Source organism: Elephas maximus, chromosome 12 (genome assembly GCF_024166365.1).
Source record: "Elephas maximus indicus isolate mEleMax1 chromosome 12, mEleMax1 primary haplotype, whole genome shotgun sequence".
Classification (NCBI taxonomy): Eukaryota; Metazoa; Chordata; class Mammalia; order Proboscidea; family Elephantidae; genus Elephas; species Elephas maximus.
The window spans coordinates 85,433,794-85,454,282 of record NC_064830.1 but is presented as its reverse complement, the minus strand read 5'-3'; the positions used below and the strand labels follow the sequence as shown (position 1 = coordinate 85,454,282).

The following is a 20,489-nucleotide window of genomic DNA, read 5'->3' as shown; positions in this document are numbered from 1 at the left end:
GACTGTTGTTGTTGTTAGACACCATCAAGTGGGTTCCGACTCAGCGACCCTATGCAAAACAGAATGAAACACTGCCCAGTCCTGCGCCGTCCTCACAGCCATTGTTATGCTTGAGCCCACTGCTGCAGCCACTGTGTCAATCCATCTTGTTGAGGGTCTTCCTCTTTTTCACTGACTCTCTACTTTATCAAGCATGATGTCCTTCTCAGGGACTTACCCCTCCTTGATAACATGTTCAAAGTATGTAGGACATAGTCTTGTCATCCTTGCTTTTAAGGAACATTCTAAGTTGTATTTTTTCCAAGACAGATTTGTTTGTTCTTTCAGCAGTCCATGGTATATTCAATATTCTTCGTCAACACCAAAATCCAAAGGCGTCAATAGTTCTTCGATCTTACTTATTCACTGTTCAGCTTTCGCGTGCATATGAGGTGACTGAAAACACCATGGCTGGGTCAAGCACACCTTAAGTCTTCAAGATGACGTCCTCGCTTTTCAACAATTTAAAGAGGTCTTTTGCAGCACATTTGTTCAATGCAATGGGTCTTTTGATTTCTTGACTGCTGCTTCCATGGGTATTGATTGTGGATCCAAGTACAATGAAATCTTTGACAACTTTAATCTTTCCTCCATTTCTCATGATGTGGCTTATTGGTCCTGTTGTGAACACTAGGATCCCTTAAACTATGCAAGACGACTGAATGTAGCTCATGCGCAATATGATCTTTCGGCTTGACTGGACTATTCATCTTCCTCCAAAATTCTGTGAGGGTAGGAACGATTTTCTTTACCTTCTCCCACCCTGACTAGTCTGTGACAAGTTCAGTACTGACCGGACTGGTAAAGCCTGGGAGAAACTCTCTTCTCCCCGCCTCTAGAATTGTATCCTACTAGCTTATTTCTCATTCATTTACTGCTCCTTCGCAGACTCCTTTTCTGGATCCTCTTATCCTCCCTGCCCCCTAGTACTGATGTTCCTCATGGCTGGTTGTTCTTTCTCTCACAAAGCAGGTAGATTCTTTTTTATCTGTTTTTGTTGGAGAAGGAATCTTAGAACACTTAAACTGTTTGAAATCAAATGCCCAACAACAAGAAATGGGTTGAAAAGAACATGGTATGTCCACATAATGGACTGCTTGGCAGCTTATAAGTATGTGTCAGAACTGTATTTATTGACATGAAAGCCATCCTGGTTTACAAATTGCCTCTTAGATGCTCTCCTACACTCCTTCAAAGAAGGAACCACAAGAATAATTAAACAGTCAACTGTAATCAGGTGTTTAATATCCCTTTTCTCATGCCGTATTGTGAATGTTTTGCTCATGGCTCTATGTGAGTGCCTATACATAGTAGACTCTCAACTACTTGCTGAATGAGTGAATAAGTAAACGAATAAATAAGGAAACAGATATACATATATACACACATATACACAGACATATTTGATTCTTCAGACATTCCAAAACTGTATATGTATCAGAGTAGCATTTCCTAAAGAAAAATAAATACTTACAAATTTTGACATAAAATTTGTCCCACTATTGGGATTAGGAATTATTTTCATTTGCTCTTCCAGAAGCCATCAGAGACAACTAAAACTATGGAAATGCATGGAAATGTTCAGGCATATATATATATACTAATAGTTATCAGTATCATCAATTGCTAATAGATTTATTGTTGGGTAGTATTTTTAGTCTCATTTTTCAAAGGAGGAAATTAAGGTACAGATGGGTGAAGTAACTGTCCAAGGCCATCATGTTCCTGTCAGATTTCAAACCTGTGCAGTTGAACTCAGTGTCTGGACTAATGAGGACTACATCATATGACAGAAAAGGGGGCTTTACCAGACAGTACTAGTACCAGCTATCTATCTGTTTTGCCCATCTAGGTTTCTTTTTTTTTTTCTCCTTCCTTCCTTCCTTCCTCTTTTTCTTTTTTTTTGTTAAACAATGAAATGTTGCATAATTTAAGAGTTATTTAAAAAATATATTCAAATGCTGTCTGGAGCACTGGTCCCTCCCTCCCCCCACAACTGCCGTGGAGTCAATTCTGACTCATAGTGATCTTATGGAGTTTCCAAGGCTATATATCTCTACAGAAGCAGACTGCCACATCTTTCTCCCTCGGAGCTGCTGGTCATTTCGAAGCGCTAATGTTTCAGTTAGCAGTTGACTGCTTTAACCACTGTGCCACCAGGGCTCCTCATTGTTCCGCAGACATCTGAAACTCAGCATGGCCCCCAGGAAATCACGGTACAAACAAACAATGCGCTGAATGCAGAAGAAAGAGAATTCAGTCTAATATAAGTAACAAATAGGGTTGAAAATCAGAAAGAAAAACATTACAAAGAAAATGAAAAAAAAAAAAAAATTAGCAATAACCTAAACCTAAAATCCTAGATTTTATCAACAGAAATGGTGAGGAAAAGGCTCTAAAGCATCATCGAATTAATAAGTTGATAATTAGAGAAACAGTCTCAAAAAAATGTTTAATGTAAAAGGTAACCATTATTATATAAGATTAATAGTTGAAGAAGGCTGTATGAGAAGGCTTTGTATTATTTTTGCAACTTTTTTGGTAAATCTGAATGATTTCAAAATAAAATGTTAAAAAATTTACAAATATATTTTAAAAACAGCCATTAGCAATATCAAAAATAGAATTAATAGTACTCAAAAATGTAAGTGAAAGAAAAGCAACGGAAAAATAGCCCACAAAGGAAAATATAGAACACAAAGGAAACCACATGGAAGAATCAAACACATAATTCTAGTACATCAATTACTTTTCATCCATTCTGTAGATTTTCAAAAGCCAGGCAAACTTCCCTATCAATTTATAATTGATGATTTCCCTGATCTTTGGTCTCATTTATCAAAACAGCTGATTACTGCAACTGCAGCTAGACTCTGATGTGACTTACTTTTATCGAGTGCCTACTGTGTACTAGTTTCTGTTCAACTGTTTTTACAGGCTCTATTTCATTTAACCTTCAAAACTATCTTGTGAGTTATATAGTTCTTATTCATAGTTCATAAATGCAGAGACCAAAGCTCAAAGAGGTTTTAAAAAGCTTATTTCTATTAAATAACTAGTAATCAGTAGAAAACCAAACCCCTTGCTTTTGAGTCAATTCCGACTGATAAAAAAAAAAATAGGGACCCTTTGTAGAACAGTGTAGAACTGCTCCATAGGATTTCCTAGGCTGTAATCTCCACAGAAACAGACTGCCAGTGTTTCTCCCATGGAGCAGCTGGTAGGTTAGAACTGCTCCCTTTCTATTAGCGGCCAACTGCTTAACCACTGCACCTCCAGGGCAGATTCAAATCCACAACATTACTAAGTTTTGTGCTCCCCTCAAACTCAAAGAGTGCCATGCTTCCGAGTGAGTAACAGCTTTAACCAATCTACTACTGCCTTCCACTCACTAATATCCCCTGAATAATACATGCCCCAAGAAAACCAGTGGTGTCCTTGAACATCAAGACTTAAGAAGGACATACCACACACTGCAATCTGTGACCCACATCAGGAGATCCCCAAAGAAAAAGAGAGTTATAACTACTCTTTATGATTTACTGACCTTCCTGTCTAACACTCAGCTAGGCAAAGACTCAGAAAATACAGAGTGACAGTGCTGGGTTAAGCAGCCATTCCTAACATTTAGGCGGGGGTAGTGGTAGTTTTTGAGTGGTAGTTTAGGAAACCCTGGTGGCATAGTGGTTAAGTGCTACGGCTGCTAACCAAAAGGTCAGCAGTTCGAATCTGCCAGGCGCTCCTTGGAAATTCTGTGGGGCAGTTCTACTCTGTCCTAAAGGGTCGCTACGAGTCAGAATCGACTCGACGGCACTGAGTTTGGTTTTTTGAGTTTAGTGGTACTTTAGTGGTAGTTTAGTGGTAGAATTCTCACCTTCTATGCAGGAGATCTGGGTTCATTTCCTAGCCAGAGCACCTTATGTGCAGCCACCACCATCTGCCAGTGGAGGCTTGGGTGTTGCTATGATGCTGAACAGGTTTCAGCAGTTTTCGGACTAGGAAGAAAGACCTGGCAATCTATTTCTGAGTAATTAGCCAACGAAAACCCTGTGGATCACAATGATCCCATTGTGCATGGAGTTACCATGAGCTGGGGGCCAACTCAACAGCAGCTAACAACATTTGAGCAGGTGGGTGAGTAAATCTTAACAATGACAACCTGGCTGATGGTTCCAGGCTTAGCAGGTAAAGAACTTCAAGATGTAGAGAAAACAGCAATCCCCACCTAAATGAAAGATTAATTAGAATGATCAAGTCTTAACTCCCTACACTTTTCTTCGCTCCACTTCCCAAAGTTCATCTGTTTTTGCATCTGTCCTTTCTCTCCTTCCTCCCCTCTTAGAAGAATTGGGGTCTTTCCCTTCCCTCTAAGGCTAGTTAACCTCAATCTATGGTCTACCTCCTCCCTTCTCTCTCCTCTAGGACCCTGTTCTAACAATGATTTCCCTACTTGCTAATTTCTTTAATTTTTGTCATTAATTCTTTACCTTCATTTTTTTAATTTAAAGTTAATATTCTCCCTAATTTCCTCTCAAACATCTACCTTGTGTCACTCACCACAAATATTCTTGGAAGTGTCATCTTCACCTACACATCTTCACCTCCCACTAACTCCTTAACTGCTATCTGATTTTGATCAGCAGTATCACGCTACAACTATGCCACCTCACTTCCCTTAGGAACCCACTCCTAAGAACTTGGTGTGAAGCCTCCTGGTCCATTTTAAAAATACTTTTGTGATGTACATATGTAATCATGAAAATATGGTATTTCAGGGTGTTTGAATTTACACATTTTGTTATCATACAATGCATATTATTCTGCAACTTAATTTTTTTTTTACTCAACATTTGTTTTTTTAGCTCTCTCCATGTTATCTAGGTCAGTCATTTTATATTTTATTCATCCATTTTCCTACTGAAGGGCATTAGGTTGTTTCCAATTTTCTGCTACCAAAAAAAAAAAAAAACAGTGGCTGCAATGAACATCCTCCTTGTGCACACTTTCAAGACCTTCTGGGGGACACACCCAAAAGTGTAACTGCTCTATCATATGGCACACTCTTTTACAATTTTACTAGGTACCTTCAGATTGTTCCTCATAATGGTTGTATTAAGTTCACTGCCACCACTGGTATTGGACCATTCTCTTTTCCCCATATCCTTGCTAACACTTGATATCATCAGACTTTTACATTTTTGCCCATTTGGTAAAAATGAATAGAATTTCACCAGATTACTATAAGGTTCAATACTCTTTTTCTATGATATTCAGATTTGTTTTCTGAGCAGCCTGGTCATCAATCCTTTGCCAATTTTTCCATGAGGCTTTTTAAAACAAAAACAACAAAAAACAGTAGGTGTTCTTTATATAGTCCTGATACTAATCCTTTCTTTCCAAACCAAAAACTCAGTGCCGTTGAGTCGATTCCAACTCATAGCAACCCTATAGGACAGAGTAGAACTGCCCCATAGAGTTTCCAAGGAGCGCCTAGTGGATTCAAACTGCTGACCCTTTGGCTAGCAGCCGTAGCACTTAACCACTACACCACCAGGGTTTCCAATCCTTTCTTTAGATACTGCAATTACATGTTTTTATGCTATAATTATTTTCGTTCGAACTTTGTTTATGAAGTTAGGCCTCAGTATTTTAAAAAGAGCAACATAAGTGATTCTGATGTGAAACCAGACTTGAGAAACACTGCTCCTAAAAAAATTCAGAAAACTCTTCTAAGTAGCAATGAGATGATAAAAATTGCAGGGTAAAAGATGGGATACAGGGTTCATGCTGCACTTCTAGCCCCAACTGGCCTTATCTCATAATAGCATGAAATTACAAATGCATAAGAGGTTAAAAAAAATAAAACTCACTGTGTATTCATTTGGCATTTTTTTAGTTTCTCTTCCAATTCAGGTAAATCTCGCAGATCTGCTCCAATAATGGCATATCTCTTTGAATCCAACATGTGTCCATCTGCAGATGCAAGAAGAAGGAGATATTATAACTTCAATGGGTATAGCCTTTTCAAAATTAAAGTAACTTTATTCTTTTCCCCATTACAAAAATATACGCCAGTTGTTAAAAAAAAAAAAATCAGATGAGGGTGAAAATTAACCAAAATAGCGTACCTTCCAAAGTTAACTATTAGCATTTTGGTGTATAACATTCCAGCCTTTTTCTTATGTGCTTAAACTTATATATACTGCATACGCGTTCATTCCCTCTCTTCCTTTCCATCCCTTCCTATCTTTCTCTCTCACACACACACAGACACACACACACTCTCTCTCTCTCTCTCTCTCTCGAGAAAAGAACATAGGATCACCCAATACTTGCTTTGACAACTACTTTTCCTACTTACCAACAGCATCGGGGATATCATTCTCTGAAATGATTTCACAGTATTCCACTGTGTGGATAAAACAGAACCTATTTAGCTAATCCCCCACTACTGGACATATGGTATTTCCAAGTTTTCTCTATATTAGCTACTGCAATGAGCATCCTTGTATATACACCATGAAGTACCTAGGCAGTTATTTCTTTAGATTACTATGAGTAGAATTATGAGATCAAAGAGTAAAAGAGTAAGTCCATGTAAATATCGGTACAGATTGGCAGACTGCTCTCTAAATAGTATGCCAAAGTGGGATATATTATTTTTTTAAAGAAAAAAGCTTAAGTACTAACGTATTTACAAATAAAATGATAAAATGTGCTTTAAAATATTTCAGCAGATGTGGCATGGAGTGGTATTTGGTCAGTGGTTCTCAAGCTTTGACAGGTATCAGACTCACTGGGAGGGCCTGTTAAAACACAGATGGCTGGGCCCCACCACCAGAGTTACTGATTCAGTACATCTTGGAGAATTTGCATTTCTAACAAATATCCAGATGATGATGCCCCTGTTCTGGGGACTACACCTTTAGAACCATTGGCATAGAAGGAATGAGACTGGCCAAGTACTGGCAATAGTTAAAGCTAGGTGATGGGAACATGGAAGTTCATTGAACTAGTTATGATATGTCTGTGTATGCTTGAAAATTTTTTCAACTCAAGTTTAAACAAACAGATTATAAAAAGAAAATTGCTTGATGGTTTTCCAGAAGCATTATTTACTCAATTTCCTCCAGGGTACAATCCATGGAAGGAACTGAAATGTCCAACAGCCAAGCTATAATACTGCTAATAATGCAAGTTCTTTTGGCTTTGAGAACTCATATCAAAAAATATTGAAAAGTCTAAGGTACAACATTTTAGTAGGTTCTCCCTCATTATCTTGATAACCACAGTTGGCTGATTCAAATACATTTGGTAACACACCATGAGCTAAAAGAAATACCTTCTAGGAGCCTACTAGATGTCAGGAAAGCACTAAAGGGTAAGCAAAACCAAAACCAAAACTCACTGCCGTCGAGTCGATTCCGACTCATAGCGACCCTACAGGACAGAGTAGAACTGCCCCATAGAGTTTCCAAGGGGGTGCCTGGTGGATCTGAACTGCTGACCTTTTGGTTAGCAGCCATAGCTCTTAATCACTACGTCACTAGGTTTTTCTAAAGGATAAGCAGGGAAACCCAAAATCTGCCCCAGAATGCTACAATGCAAAAAGGCACTTGTCTGCTCTATTGTGAAAACAAATTATGGTTCCTAGAAGCCCACGTGCCTTCTTCCAAGTAACAAACATATTAATAACATATGGAACACGTTTTGCCATTCCTGACCAAAAAAACAGAATTTTGAAGCATTTGTTTCTCAGGGGAGATGTATCTTACTCAGAGATTAGAATCTAAAGTTAGCACATTTAATCATTTCAGGAGGTAGCATATGATCAAGAACTGCCGGTACTGTTGCCGCCAGCTCTGCCACAGGGCCCTTTCCGGGCCTGTCACCGACCTCAGTGTTAGAGCCCATGACCTGTGTTACAGCTCTTTTAGGGGGTTCCTTGCCTCCTCTCTCTACTTCTGTCTTCTTTCTTCTTTCTGCTTCTGTCTGTCCACCTCTGTGGGGTTGCCGCATATATAAGCAAACTCCTGGTCAGTTTCAAGGAATGGCCCTTCCACCAGGGCCAGGAACTGACCAATCCCCTCTCGGTAGGCCACAGATACTTCATTTGCTTAGTAGGCTATAGTCAGTTCATTTGCATAAGTATATTGACCAATCCCTGCAAAGTGCGTAAAATAAACCAACCACAGGGTAGGTTGCAGCCCAGAGCCAGGCAAAACATATCAAATCTCAAGTTGTCTACAGCTTACCCAGGAAATGTCAATCAACCTGGACAAAAGTAACAACACCTACTGAGGAAGAAAACTAGGGCAAAGGTAAACTCCTCAGGGCTTAGGGGAAAAGGCTCCAGAGCTGTTTTTCCAAAGAACCAAGGCAAAAGTCCACACAATCGAACTCATTTAACCACAATGGCCGTATTAAAGTGCTGAGCTGCACAGTCCCCATATTGTGTACTGAGGCACCCTGTATGCAGCAAACCATAGGGCAGAGTGGGGTATTCTACATTTTTGAGGTTAGTGCAGAGATACTCCGTATCAGTCAGACATATACTACTAGCTCAAGGTAGTTCACAATTTCAACATTAGATCACTCTGCATTCCTTTTAATGACATACCTTTGTGAAGCTGGGTTTCAGATATTGCGATTAAATTTTTTTTTTTTTTTACCTGTGCAAACATTAATGACGAACAGGAAATTAGGGTGGTGGTGCCTAATTTGATTCCAAGGTGCAGTTATGCAATGCTCAACAGAAGCACATATTCCATTAGTAAGTAAGTGTGGTTACTTAAGAATGAAATGAGGTGCCCTGGTGGTGCAGCGGTTAAGCGCTCGGCTGCTAACCAAAAGATTGGCAGTTCAAACCCACCAGATGCTCCGTGGAAGAAAGATGTGGCATTCTGTTTCCATAAAGATTACAGCCTTGGAACCTCTATGGAACAGTTCTACTCTGTCCTATGGGGTAGCTATGAGTTGGAATGGCAATGGGTAAAAATGAAACAAAATTATTATTTGTTCTTTCAATTTATTTGCATTACTTTTTCACATGTTAATAAGGTTTTAGCCATATACCCCTCTGTCACTTTGTTGTACTGTGGTGGCTTGCATGTTGCTATGATGCTGGAAGCTATGTCACCAGTATTTAATACCAGCAGTATCATCCATGGCGGACAGGTTTCACCAGGTTTCCAGACTAAGACAGACTGGTGATCTACTTGCTAAAATTAGTCAATGAAAATCCTGTGGATCACAACAGAATATTGTCTAATACAGTGCTGGAAAATGAGCCCCCCAAGCTGGAAGGCACTCAGAGTATATAGTAGCCACAACGATGGACTTAAACATACCAACAATTGTGAAGATGTGAAGACGGTGCAGGACTGGGCCACATTTCATCCTGTTGTATATGGGTTGCCATGAGTCACAGCTGACTTGACAGCAACTAACAAGTTTTTAGAACATAAACACTTACTAAGATGCTTGAACCCAACTACTTAATAAACAGAACTGTTGAGGTTTTTTTGTTTTGTTCTGGATTAAGGGCACTGTGAAAAAATTACTGAGACACATAGTGCACTGTGAACTAAGAAAGGTTGGGACCCCCAGTCTAGCTCAATGCCTGGAATGTAGTGGGAGCCTTCTGTGAAGACCAGACCACAAACTATTAAATCCAGGCAGATGCCTGAGTGAGCCCTGCTGAGAAGTTCCATCAAGATGACCCCAACCCAAACTGCCAACCTGCAGAATTGTGAGCTGCACAGATGATAGCTGTTTTAAGCTACATGCTTCGCAGTGGTTTATAACAGAGCAAAAGTGAACACATGCTTTAATTATCTGCTTCATTAAGCTCATATGCTATATCACCTTAACTAGAATACGCACAGAGAGCTGGAGATTTACACGTTGTAATACAGTAGTTAAATACACAAAGACACACATACACTGAATCCACAGTGCTGGGGTATCATACAACTAATGATCTCTTCCATCGCCTCCAGGAAGTATTTCAAGAGAGTTGTGTTCTTAAACACTGCTGACCTGTAGTGAATCCTTTGCCCATTCATTGTATGTCTTCAATGATGGACTTACTAAGTATTACAAAGTTCCTTTGGCCCACAGCATCTCCAGGAAGTATTTCAAGAGAGATGTGTTCTTTTGTGCTGCCGACCAGTAGTGGATCCCATTACCCATTCATTATATGTCATCAATAATGGACTTATTATTATTATTATTACAAAGTGTACCTTTGGCCCATAGGTTTTTCCTTGGAGATTTCAGTTAAAAAAAAAAGAGGTTATAAAATGGCGGTAGTCTCCAGTGGATTTCAGGACCACATAAACCCTGTTGCTGTCGAGTCAATTCTGACATATAGCGACCTTATAGGACACAGAACTGCCCCATAGGGCTTCCAAGGAGCAACTAGTGGATTTGAACTGCCGACCTTTTGGTTAGCAGTTGCACTCTTAACCACTGTACCACCAGGGCTTCCTGGACCACACAGAAGATTCATCTGTTCATCTGTCCATTTGTCCACCCATCTAATACTGAGCTCTCATTATGTGTGGGGCACTAAGCCATGTTTTGGGAATAAACTGCTGAACAAGACATGGTCCCTGTCCTTATGGGGTTTATAATCCAGCAAGGAAAATGAACAATGAACAAGGACAGGTGTGGTGAATGTTACAAAGAAGTAAAGAGTGTTACATGTACGGGATATATAACATGTTTCCCACTTTCCTTAGAGCAGAGTCCAACACGAGACCCTGCCTAATGCAGCCGAGGCTGCCTTTTTCAACTTCATCTTAAACCATTCACCTCCTTCTACCCCAAGCTCCAGCCACACTGGCCCTTTGAGTTCCTCGAATGCACAGTGCTCCTTCTCTTCTTAAGCCTGCCTTGTTCTGAGGCAATCTCCTCCCTGAATAGCTTCTCCTTCTTAGGGTTCAGCTGAAAGGCCTGCTGCCAGTCTGAAAGGCTTTTATTTGTTGTTTTTCTTTATATCCACTTAATTCCCCAAGGATGTTGAGCTGAGAATACAGTGGTGGACAAGGCAGAAAAGATCCCTGTACCCATGAAGCTTACACTTCTCTCCATAGTGAGAGGTAGGTCTTTACCCTGGGTGGTCAGGGAGGACCTCTCTGAGGAGGGGACAGCTCAGCTGAGGCCTGAATGATGAGAAGGAAATGGTCAAGCAAAGAGCTAGAGTTAGTAGAAGAGAGTTGCAGGCCATGACAAGAGTGGGTAGAAAGGCTTGAAGGTGAGAGCAAGCTTGGCACATTCAGGGGGCAGCACAAAGGCATGTGGCTAGATCATAGTTACTGTGGTCAAAAATAAAATCAGGAGGCAGAGAGACGCCTGATTCACCATGTGGGTGGCATCCTGTAGGAGGTTTAATGCAGGGGATAACAGAACCTGATCTACTTTTTAAAAACTCATCCTGCCTTATTTTCATGTGTGCCCCTTTATATACTTTCAATTTTTTACCCAATGCATATTTTAGCTTAAAAAAACAAATCTCCAATTCTTAGATGCATATTTTTTCGCATTTTACCATTGCTGAAACCAGGATACATCTAACAATCAACGATGTGTCGGTTTAATTGTTGGCACTTTTGCTTCCTTACTGATAAATAAATAAATGATGGTGCCTCTTACGATCGCAGCCTCATAGGTGTGATGATACAGGGTAATTTTTAAATGAAATTTCTGTCAGCTTTATTATCACCTATTACTCTTCTCAAATTTTCATTCACATTTGTATTTTAATTATCTTTATTTAAATTCTCCTTTCTTGTATGACACCAAGATCAAAAGCTACAAAGGACAGGACTGGGAAGTTTGCTTTCATAAGACACAAACACAAAGTTAAAGGTAAAATAAAAGAGTAAAAGAAAGATCTGCAATAAAAAGTCTGACAAAGAACCTTTATGAAAGAACATATTATAAAGAGTTCTTACAAATAGAAAAGAAAAGAAGTAATTCAACCAAAACAAAAAATTGGCAAAAGAATTGAAAAGAACATTTACAACAAACTCCCAAAGAGCAATAACACTAAGAAAAGATCATCCATCTCAGTAGCATTCAAAGTTATACAGGATTTTTGAATAGGAGGACATCATTTCAGCATACTGGATTTAGGAATTAAAAAAATGGTAATACCCAGTGTTAGTGAGGGTGCAAAATCAAAAACCAAACCCGTTGCCATCAAGTTGATTCTGACTCATAGTGACCCTACAGGACAGAGTAGAACTGCCCCACAGAGTTTCCAGATGGCCATGATTTACCAGGGCATGAAAAGAGCAAGCTGCAAAACCATATGTATAAATTATTCACTGTTTACTAAAATTACACATAAATCTATATTTATATATGGTAGCATAGATTCATTCATTCAACAAATATCTATTCAATGTATATATACACACTCATTCAACAAGAATTTATCGAATCCTTTATATGCCATGCACTGGAATACATTTATGTGTATGTATTTTATTAAAATTACATATAAATCTATTTATATATGGAAGTACAGATTCATTCATTCATAAATATTTATCTAATATATATATATGTTCATTCAACAAAAATGTACTGAAACTTTTATGCTAGGAATATATTTATATTTGGATATATTTACCTATCTGTAGGTATACTGTTCATCTGCTTAGAAAACACTCAGAGTGTTGTTTATAGCTAGCGGTGGGATTATGGAGGGTCTTTACCTTCTACTTTATGTATCTCTACATTGTTTGATCAAAGATAATGCAAAGTACTAAATCTTTCACTACAGGTAATTATTCTGACACAAATATTAACCAAATATATAGAAAATAGTAATAGAAAAAGTATGGAGAAAGCAAATAGACCAATAATAGCAAAGCTTGAAGAGATTCTACTTGTAATTTGTATGAGGAATAAAGGGGTAGGAGGGAGATTTTCTGTGGAAACTTTACTGGGAATCCAGTCACCTGAGGGATGACTAAAGCATTTTGATTGCATGTAAAAGGAGATCTATCCAGAGGCCTGATGTTTATGGTGTTATCTGTGTCAACCATCCAATAAGGCATGTTTTCTCCCCTGAATTACTAATAAACCACTGCCAGACACAGACTGAAAACAATGGAAGATTCTAGAAAAGGTTTACTATAATTTGCAATTATTAGAAATAAGAAAAGTATTGTTAGAAACATTAAGGTAGAAGACTAAGTGTTAAAATGAGTTGTCTTCTGTTCTAAGAAATATCAAAGAGTGTAATCTGGGTTCGTGTACTTATCAGAGATCCCCACTATAGCACTTCGCTTTGGCAGTTGTTTTTAATAAATGAGTACATGGCATCTAATCAAATCAACAAATGCTGACTTAGCATTTCCTACATGCTAAGCCCTGAATCGGGGTTCTAAAAGATAATCAGTAAACTTAAATTCATTCATAGATGTCCTTCACTCCATAAGCTCTGGCTCCCAAGGAAGGAACCTCAAAGCTAGTAATTCTTGAGGTGTGAATAGGAGAGGGGAAAAAAATGTCAGATTGAGGAAAACAGTGTATTCAAGTGCCTGAACTACATATATTGTTTTAAGAACTGAACAAAACATGAAAGAGACCACATCTCATTGTTTAAGACAGGGTTCACAAACTCGAATGCCTGTGGGGATCTGTCATGGATTGAACTGTGTCCCCCCAAAACATGTGTCAACGTGGCTAGGCCATGATTCCCAGTATTGTGTGATTGTCCTCCATTTTGTGATTTTTCCTGTGTGTTATAAATCATAATCTCTGCCTGTGGTTAAAGAGGATTAGGGTGGGATGTAACACTCTTGCTCAGGTCACATCCCTGATCCAATGTAAAGAGAGTTTCTCTGGGGTGTAGCCTGCACCACCTTTTATCTTACAAGAGATAAAAGGAAAGGGAAGCAAGCAGAGAGTTGGGGACATCATAACAGCAAGAAAACAGCACTGAGAGCAGAGTGCACCCTTTGGACCTGGGGTTACTGCATGGAGGAGCTCCCAGTCCAAGGGAAGATTGATCACAAGGACCTTCCTCCACAGCTGACAGAAAAAGCCTTCCCCTGGAACTGACGCCCTGAATTTGGACTTCTAGCCTACCAGACTGTGAGAAAATAAATTTGTTTCTTAAAGCCACCCACTTACAGTATTTCTGTTATAGCAGCACTAGATGACTAAGACAGGATCTATTTAAGCTTCCGGACCTAACTTCCACATCACAAGAAATGTAAGGGATAGAGAACCAAAAGAAAGGGCACCAAAAAGAAATAATCAGGCAAATCTAGAATGAGGGACATTCTACAGGCAACCATCCTGGACTCTTCAAAATGTCAGTGCTATGAGGGGGAAAAAGTGTGGACTGTTTCTCAATCCTGGCACTATATGCATTCCTTGTTGTGGGGGTCTGTCCTGTGCATTGTAGGATGTTTAGCTACATGCCTTACCTCTACTAACTAGATGCTAATATAAGCAAATGCACAGGTAAACACAAGATGTGACAATTAAAACTGCTTGGTGGGCACAATCGCCTTTGGTTAAGAACGCTGAACTGTGGTTAAAATACACCAGACATCAGTAACCAAGTGGAAGGGATGAACCTAGACTGGATATTGGTTGTTCATTTGTTGAATGACCACCTACCCCATGATTGCTTAAATATTACTAAGCAACTTTTGTCTCCTAGATAAGATTTACAAAAAATCCTGTTATCAAATCCTGATTTAATCCTATTTGTTGATGGGTCATATTTAAAGGCTAAACCTACCAGTTCTCATTACCAGAGAGGATATGCCATGGCCACTTCCACCAGGGACCTCAAAAGTGGCACCCTGAATCCAGACATAAATCCATCCACATATGTGCAGCTGCTATTTGACAAAGGCCCAAAGTCAGTGAAACGGGGAAAAGACAGTCTCTTTAACAAATGGCGCAGGGATAACTGGATACCCACCTGCAAAAAAATGAAACAAGACCCATACCTCATACCATACACAAAAATTAACTCAAAATGGATCAAAGACCTGAATATAAAATCTGAAATGATAAAGATCATGGAAGAAAAAATAGGGACAATGTTAGGTGCCCTAATACATGGCATAAACAGTATATAAAACATTACTAACAATGCACAAACACCAAAAGAGAAACTAGATAACTGGGAACTCCTAAAAATCAAACACCTATGCTCAAGCAAAGACTTCGCCAAAAGAGTAAAAAGATTACCTACAGACGGGGAAAAAGTTTTTAGCTATTACATTTCTGATCAGTATCTGATCTCTAAAACCTACATGATGCTGCAAAATCTCAACAACAAGACAAATAACCCAACTAAAAAACAGACAAAGGATACAAACAGACACTTCGCTAAAGATGACATTCAGGTTAACTACCAGATACATGAGGAAATGCTCACCATCATTAGCCATTACAGAAATGCAAATCAAAACTACAATGAGATTCCATCTCACTCCAACAAGACTGGCATTAATCCAAAAAACACAAAATAATAAATGTTGGAGAGGTTGTGGAGAGAGTGGAACACTTATACACTCCTGGTGGGAATGTAAAATGGTACAACCACTTTGGAAATTGATTGAGCACTTCCTTAAAAAGCTAGAAACAGAACTACTATATGATCCAGCAAACCCACTCCTTGAATATATCGTAGAGAAATAAGAGCCTTTACATGAACAGATATATGCACACCTATGTTCACTACAGCACTGTTTACAATAGCAAAAAGATGAAAGCAACCAAGGTGCCTATCAATGAAGGAATGGATAAATAAATTATGGTATATTCACACAATGGAATACTACACATCAATAAAGAACAATGATGAATCCGTGAAACACTTCATAACATGGAAGAATCTAGAAGGCATAATGCTGAGTGAAATTAATCAGGTGCAAAAGGACAAATATTGTGTGAGACCACTATTATAAGAACTCAAGAAATAGTTTAAACAGAAAAAAAAAATATTATTTTATGGTTACGAGAGTGGGGAATGAGGAAGGGAGGGAGAGGGGTATTCATTAATTAGATAGTAGACAAGAACTATTTTAGGTGAAGGGAAAGACAACACACAATACAGGCGAAGTCAGCACAACTGGACTAAACCAAAAGCAAAGAAGCTTCCTGAATAAACTAAACATTTCAAAGGCCAGTGTAGCAGGGGCAGGGGTTTGGGGACCATGGATTCAGGGGACATCTAGTTCAACTGGCATAATAAAATCTATTAAGAAAACATTCTGCATCCCACTTTGGAGAGTGGTGTCTGGGGTCTTAAATGCTAGCAAGCGGCCATCTGAGATCCATCAATTGGTCTCAACCCACCTGGAGCAAAGGACAATGAAGAACACCGAAGACACAAGGTAATTATGAGTCTGAGACAGAAAGGGCCACATAAACCAGAGACTACATCATCCTGAGACCAGAAGAACTAGATGGTGCCCGGCTACAACTGATGACTGCCCTGACAGGGAACACAACAGAGAATCCCTGAAGGAGCAGGAGAACAGTGGGATGCAGACCTCAGATTCTCATAAAAAGACCAAACTTAATGGTCTGACTGAGACTGGAAGGACCCCGGAGGTCATGGTCCCCAGATCTTCTGTTAGCCCAAGTCAGGAACCATTCCCAAAGCCAACTCTTCAGACAGGGATTGGACTGGACCACAAGATAATGATACTGGTGAGGATTGAGCTTCTTGGATTAAGTAAACACATGAGACTATGTGGGCATCTCCTGTCTGGAGGGGAGATGAGAAGGCAGAGGGGGACAGAAGCTGGCTGAATGGACACGAAAATAAAAGGTGGAGAGGAGTGTGCTGTCTCATTAAGGGGAGAGCAACGAGGAGTATACAGCAAGGTGTATATAAATTTTTTGTATGAGAAAAAAATAAAATACGTCTCTCAAAAAAAAAAAAAAAAAAAAAGTGGCACCCTTCCTGATGTCACTCCAGCTCAGTAACCTGAACTGACTGCACTTTTAAGAGCTTGCAAACTGGTTTCTGGACGGTTGGTAAGTATTTACACAGATTCGAGGTATGCTTTTAAAAGCTACTCATGATTTTGGTGTTATGGAAACAAAGGTTCTTCTGGGACCCAAATTAAAAATAGCCCTTTAGTAGCAGACTTCCTGGAAGCCCTTTTTCTACGCTCTGAGATCACTGTAATTAAAATTCAGGCCCATCAACCCAAAGAGGTTCTACAAACAGAAAAAAATTAAAGGAAACAACCTGGCTGACAGAGCAGCTAAACGGGCTGCCTCCCAATTACCCTTTTAAGATGTCACCCTCATTCATGACTGTGATAATTCCACTCATGATCATGATGAAAAGGAGAGAGTAAATAATAATAATACGACAGTTAAAAATCAAAACCAAATCCATTGCCATCAAGTTGATTCCAACGCATAGCGAATTCATAGGACAGAGTAGAGCTGCCCGACAGGGTTTTCAAGGAGCAGCTGGTGAATTCAAACGGCCAACCTTTTGGTTAGCAACCAAGCTCTTAACCACGGAGAACAGTTAGGATGCCTGTAAATATGGCACCCGTAAAATGTTGCCTACCAAAATTTACCAGAAAGAAATTTCAGAATCACTTTCTAAACATCAACAGTTAACACCCACAGATGAAATTAGAGAATGAAAACAGACCAACTATTATCAAGATCCAACTACTAGATTTGTAGATCAGGTCTAATAAAAAGCCCACTTTTAGCAGTGGGATGCAGACTCCAAATTCTCATAAGACCAGACATAATGGTCTGACTGAGACTAGAAGGACCCCAGTGGTCATGGCCCCCAGACCTTCTGTTGGCCCAGGACAGGAACCATTCCAGAAGCCAACTCTTCAGATATGGATTGGCCTGGACAATGGGTTGGAGAGGGATGCTGGTGAGGAGTGAGCTTCTTGGATCACTTAAGACTATGTTGGCATCTCCTGCGAAGGGGAGATGAGAGGGTGGAGGGGGTTAGAAGCTGGCAAAATGGACACGAAAAGAGAGAGTGGAGGGAGAGAGCGGGCTGTCTCATTACAGAGAGAGTCATTGGGAGTGTGCAGCAAGGTGTATATGGGTTTTTGTGTGAAAGACTGACTTGATTTGTAAACTTTCACTTAAAGCACAATAAAAAGTATTAAAAAAAAAAAAAAAAAAAACCAAAAACCCACTTTCCAGAATGCTTACATGATCCTATGGTTCGAAATTGCTGGCATAATAATATATGAATAACAGCAGATGAACTAATCAGGGCTTTAGAAGCCCATTCGTGGGGAGATTTTTCCGCTGTTGTGGACCATGTTCTTTCTCACAGTTTTGAAGATCATACTCTCCCTTGTTTCAACCCTGTTAATTCTCCTCACAAATTTTTAACAGTTATGTATAGTCCCTCGTGCTGGGGTACTGTTTTGAATGATGAACCACCTTTTAACATGCTTATAGAAAATCCTTCCAGGCCTGGAGGAGTTGCCTTAAAGGATTTATTTGAACATCAAAATCAGCCCCACATGATAAAGTGGAGAAATGGAAAAAACATAGTTGTTCCCAATGCTCCATCTCTGGGATATGGATTGGGTCCAAGGAAAACTTAGTTCTCCCCAAATCCTTACAAGCCCTTGTACTGGAGGCATTGCATGAATACCCATTTGGGAAGAAATAAGATGGTAAAATTTTTTAAAAAATATATTGGTGGGGGCACTTCTATGAAGCTGCTAAACAAGTGGCTTTCCAATGTGCAATTTCCTCTCAATTTAATTCTGGTAAAGCTTATAAGGCTCTACCTGGGACATTTTCTCTGCCTTCACAGCCTATGCTTGAATGGCAGATTGATTTCTTTCAGCTCTCATCCTCAAATGGCTATAAATTTATATTGGTAATGATTTACAGATTTTCTCACTAGGTAGAAGCTTTCCCCAGTTGTCAAGCTACTGCTGCTTTTATGGCTTAAGAAATTCTCGAGAATATCATCCCCACTTGGGAGCCCCAAGGATCTTCTGTAGTGACCAAGGCACTCATTTCACTGGACAAGTAATTAAGGAAATATACAAAATTTTCCCTATTTTTCAGAGACTTGATTGTTCTTATCATCCCCAATCTTCTGGTTTACTTGAAATAACTAATAGTATAATAGAAACTCAACTAGTAAAACTTTCTAAATCTTTACAGTTACCTTGGACTGAGGTATTGCCTCTGATCCTTCTGAATTTGAGGACTATTCCATTTGAACTTCAAAAACTGACTGCTCATGAGCTCATTACTGGACGGCCTACAGCCCTCCCCTATTGAGCAACTTGCCCTGATTCAAATTTGATTCAATCTGATCTGTTTAAATACTGCAAATCTTCAATTCAGTATTCTAAATAATATTTTACAAAAATTAAAGAAGCTTTTGATAATCAAAAGCAAGAAATGTCTAAATATCCACCCAGAAATGTCTAATATTCAACCTAGAGATTGTTTACTGGAAAAGATACCAATTAGAGTTTCTTTGAACCCTGAGAGAAGGGACCTTACCTAGTCCTTCTCACCAATCCTTATGCTGCTAAATTACAGGTGGTTAAAATTTAAATCCATCTCTCCCAATTAAAGAAGACCACAACTCCCACCTGGATGGCCCAAACAACTAAGGATTCAAAGTGAAATTCAGCCACCCAGGTGGTCAGAAGCAGATGACCAGGAGAAGACAGCTCACACCAAGATCATGTGAAAATTCAGGCAGTTGAAAGAAATGTGTTTCCTACTTACTATGTACTTTTTTGTTCTTTTACTCTTCCACAAAGCAGGTCTTCTTACTCGATGGTTTTAGTAATGAAGTAAAATTTAAATAGTTGCTCTAGCTTTATACTTATTGCCCTTAAAATTGCTTTGCTTTACAAGCTATATTTCATTAACTGGTAAAAGACCATAGACTTTTTCTACATCCTATGCAAATCTAAAAACCCTATTATATAAATTTGTTATAAGTATTTTAGCCATTTTCATATTTATTATTTAGGAACACCTTTTATTTTCATTTCATCCTATGCTAACAACTGAAGAAACTTGTTGCCTCATCACTATTATTTTTATGCTTTTTGCTCGTTTGCTTCTTTTGGGCAGTTTTTCTTCATCATGAAACTTTTCTTAAGTTTTCTTCTACTAAGTTAATAACTAATGGTACACTCTAGCAAGAAAATATCTTTGTTAAGTTTATTCAAGTGGTGGCTAATAGTCAATTTAACTGAATGCTGGATCTGTCAGCCTTCCCCACAAACTGTACATGAAAAGTCTGATTTGCTAGCATTACCAATTTTATAGTCTCATACCTAATTGCTATTGTTAATACCAGTGCTATTGCCAGGCAAGCCATTCATGTCAAACTCTAACATTCTCCTGGCTCCCATACTCATCCTTTAGTACCTCACTTTTAACCTCTACAATGCAAACAAGCTGAAGGCCTC

At 39.1% G+C, this 20,489-nt stretch overlaps 1 protein-coding gene across 1 annotated transcript in view; it reads right to left on the bottom strand.

Annotated features, from left to right (window-relative positions):
- LCMT1 (leucine carboxyl methyltransferase 1) overlaps positions 1–20,489 on the bottom strand; it is a 71,860-nt gene that overhangs the window by 27,305 nt on the left and 24,066 nt on the right. The window contains exon 6 of the mRNA XM_049903468.1: positions 5,910–6,012. Within this exon, the coding sequence (XP_049759425.1) occupies positions 5,910–6,012 (103 nt within the window). The remainder of the gene's footprint in view (positions 1–5,909; positions 6,013–20,489) is intronic.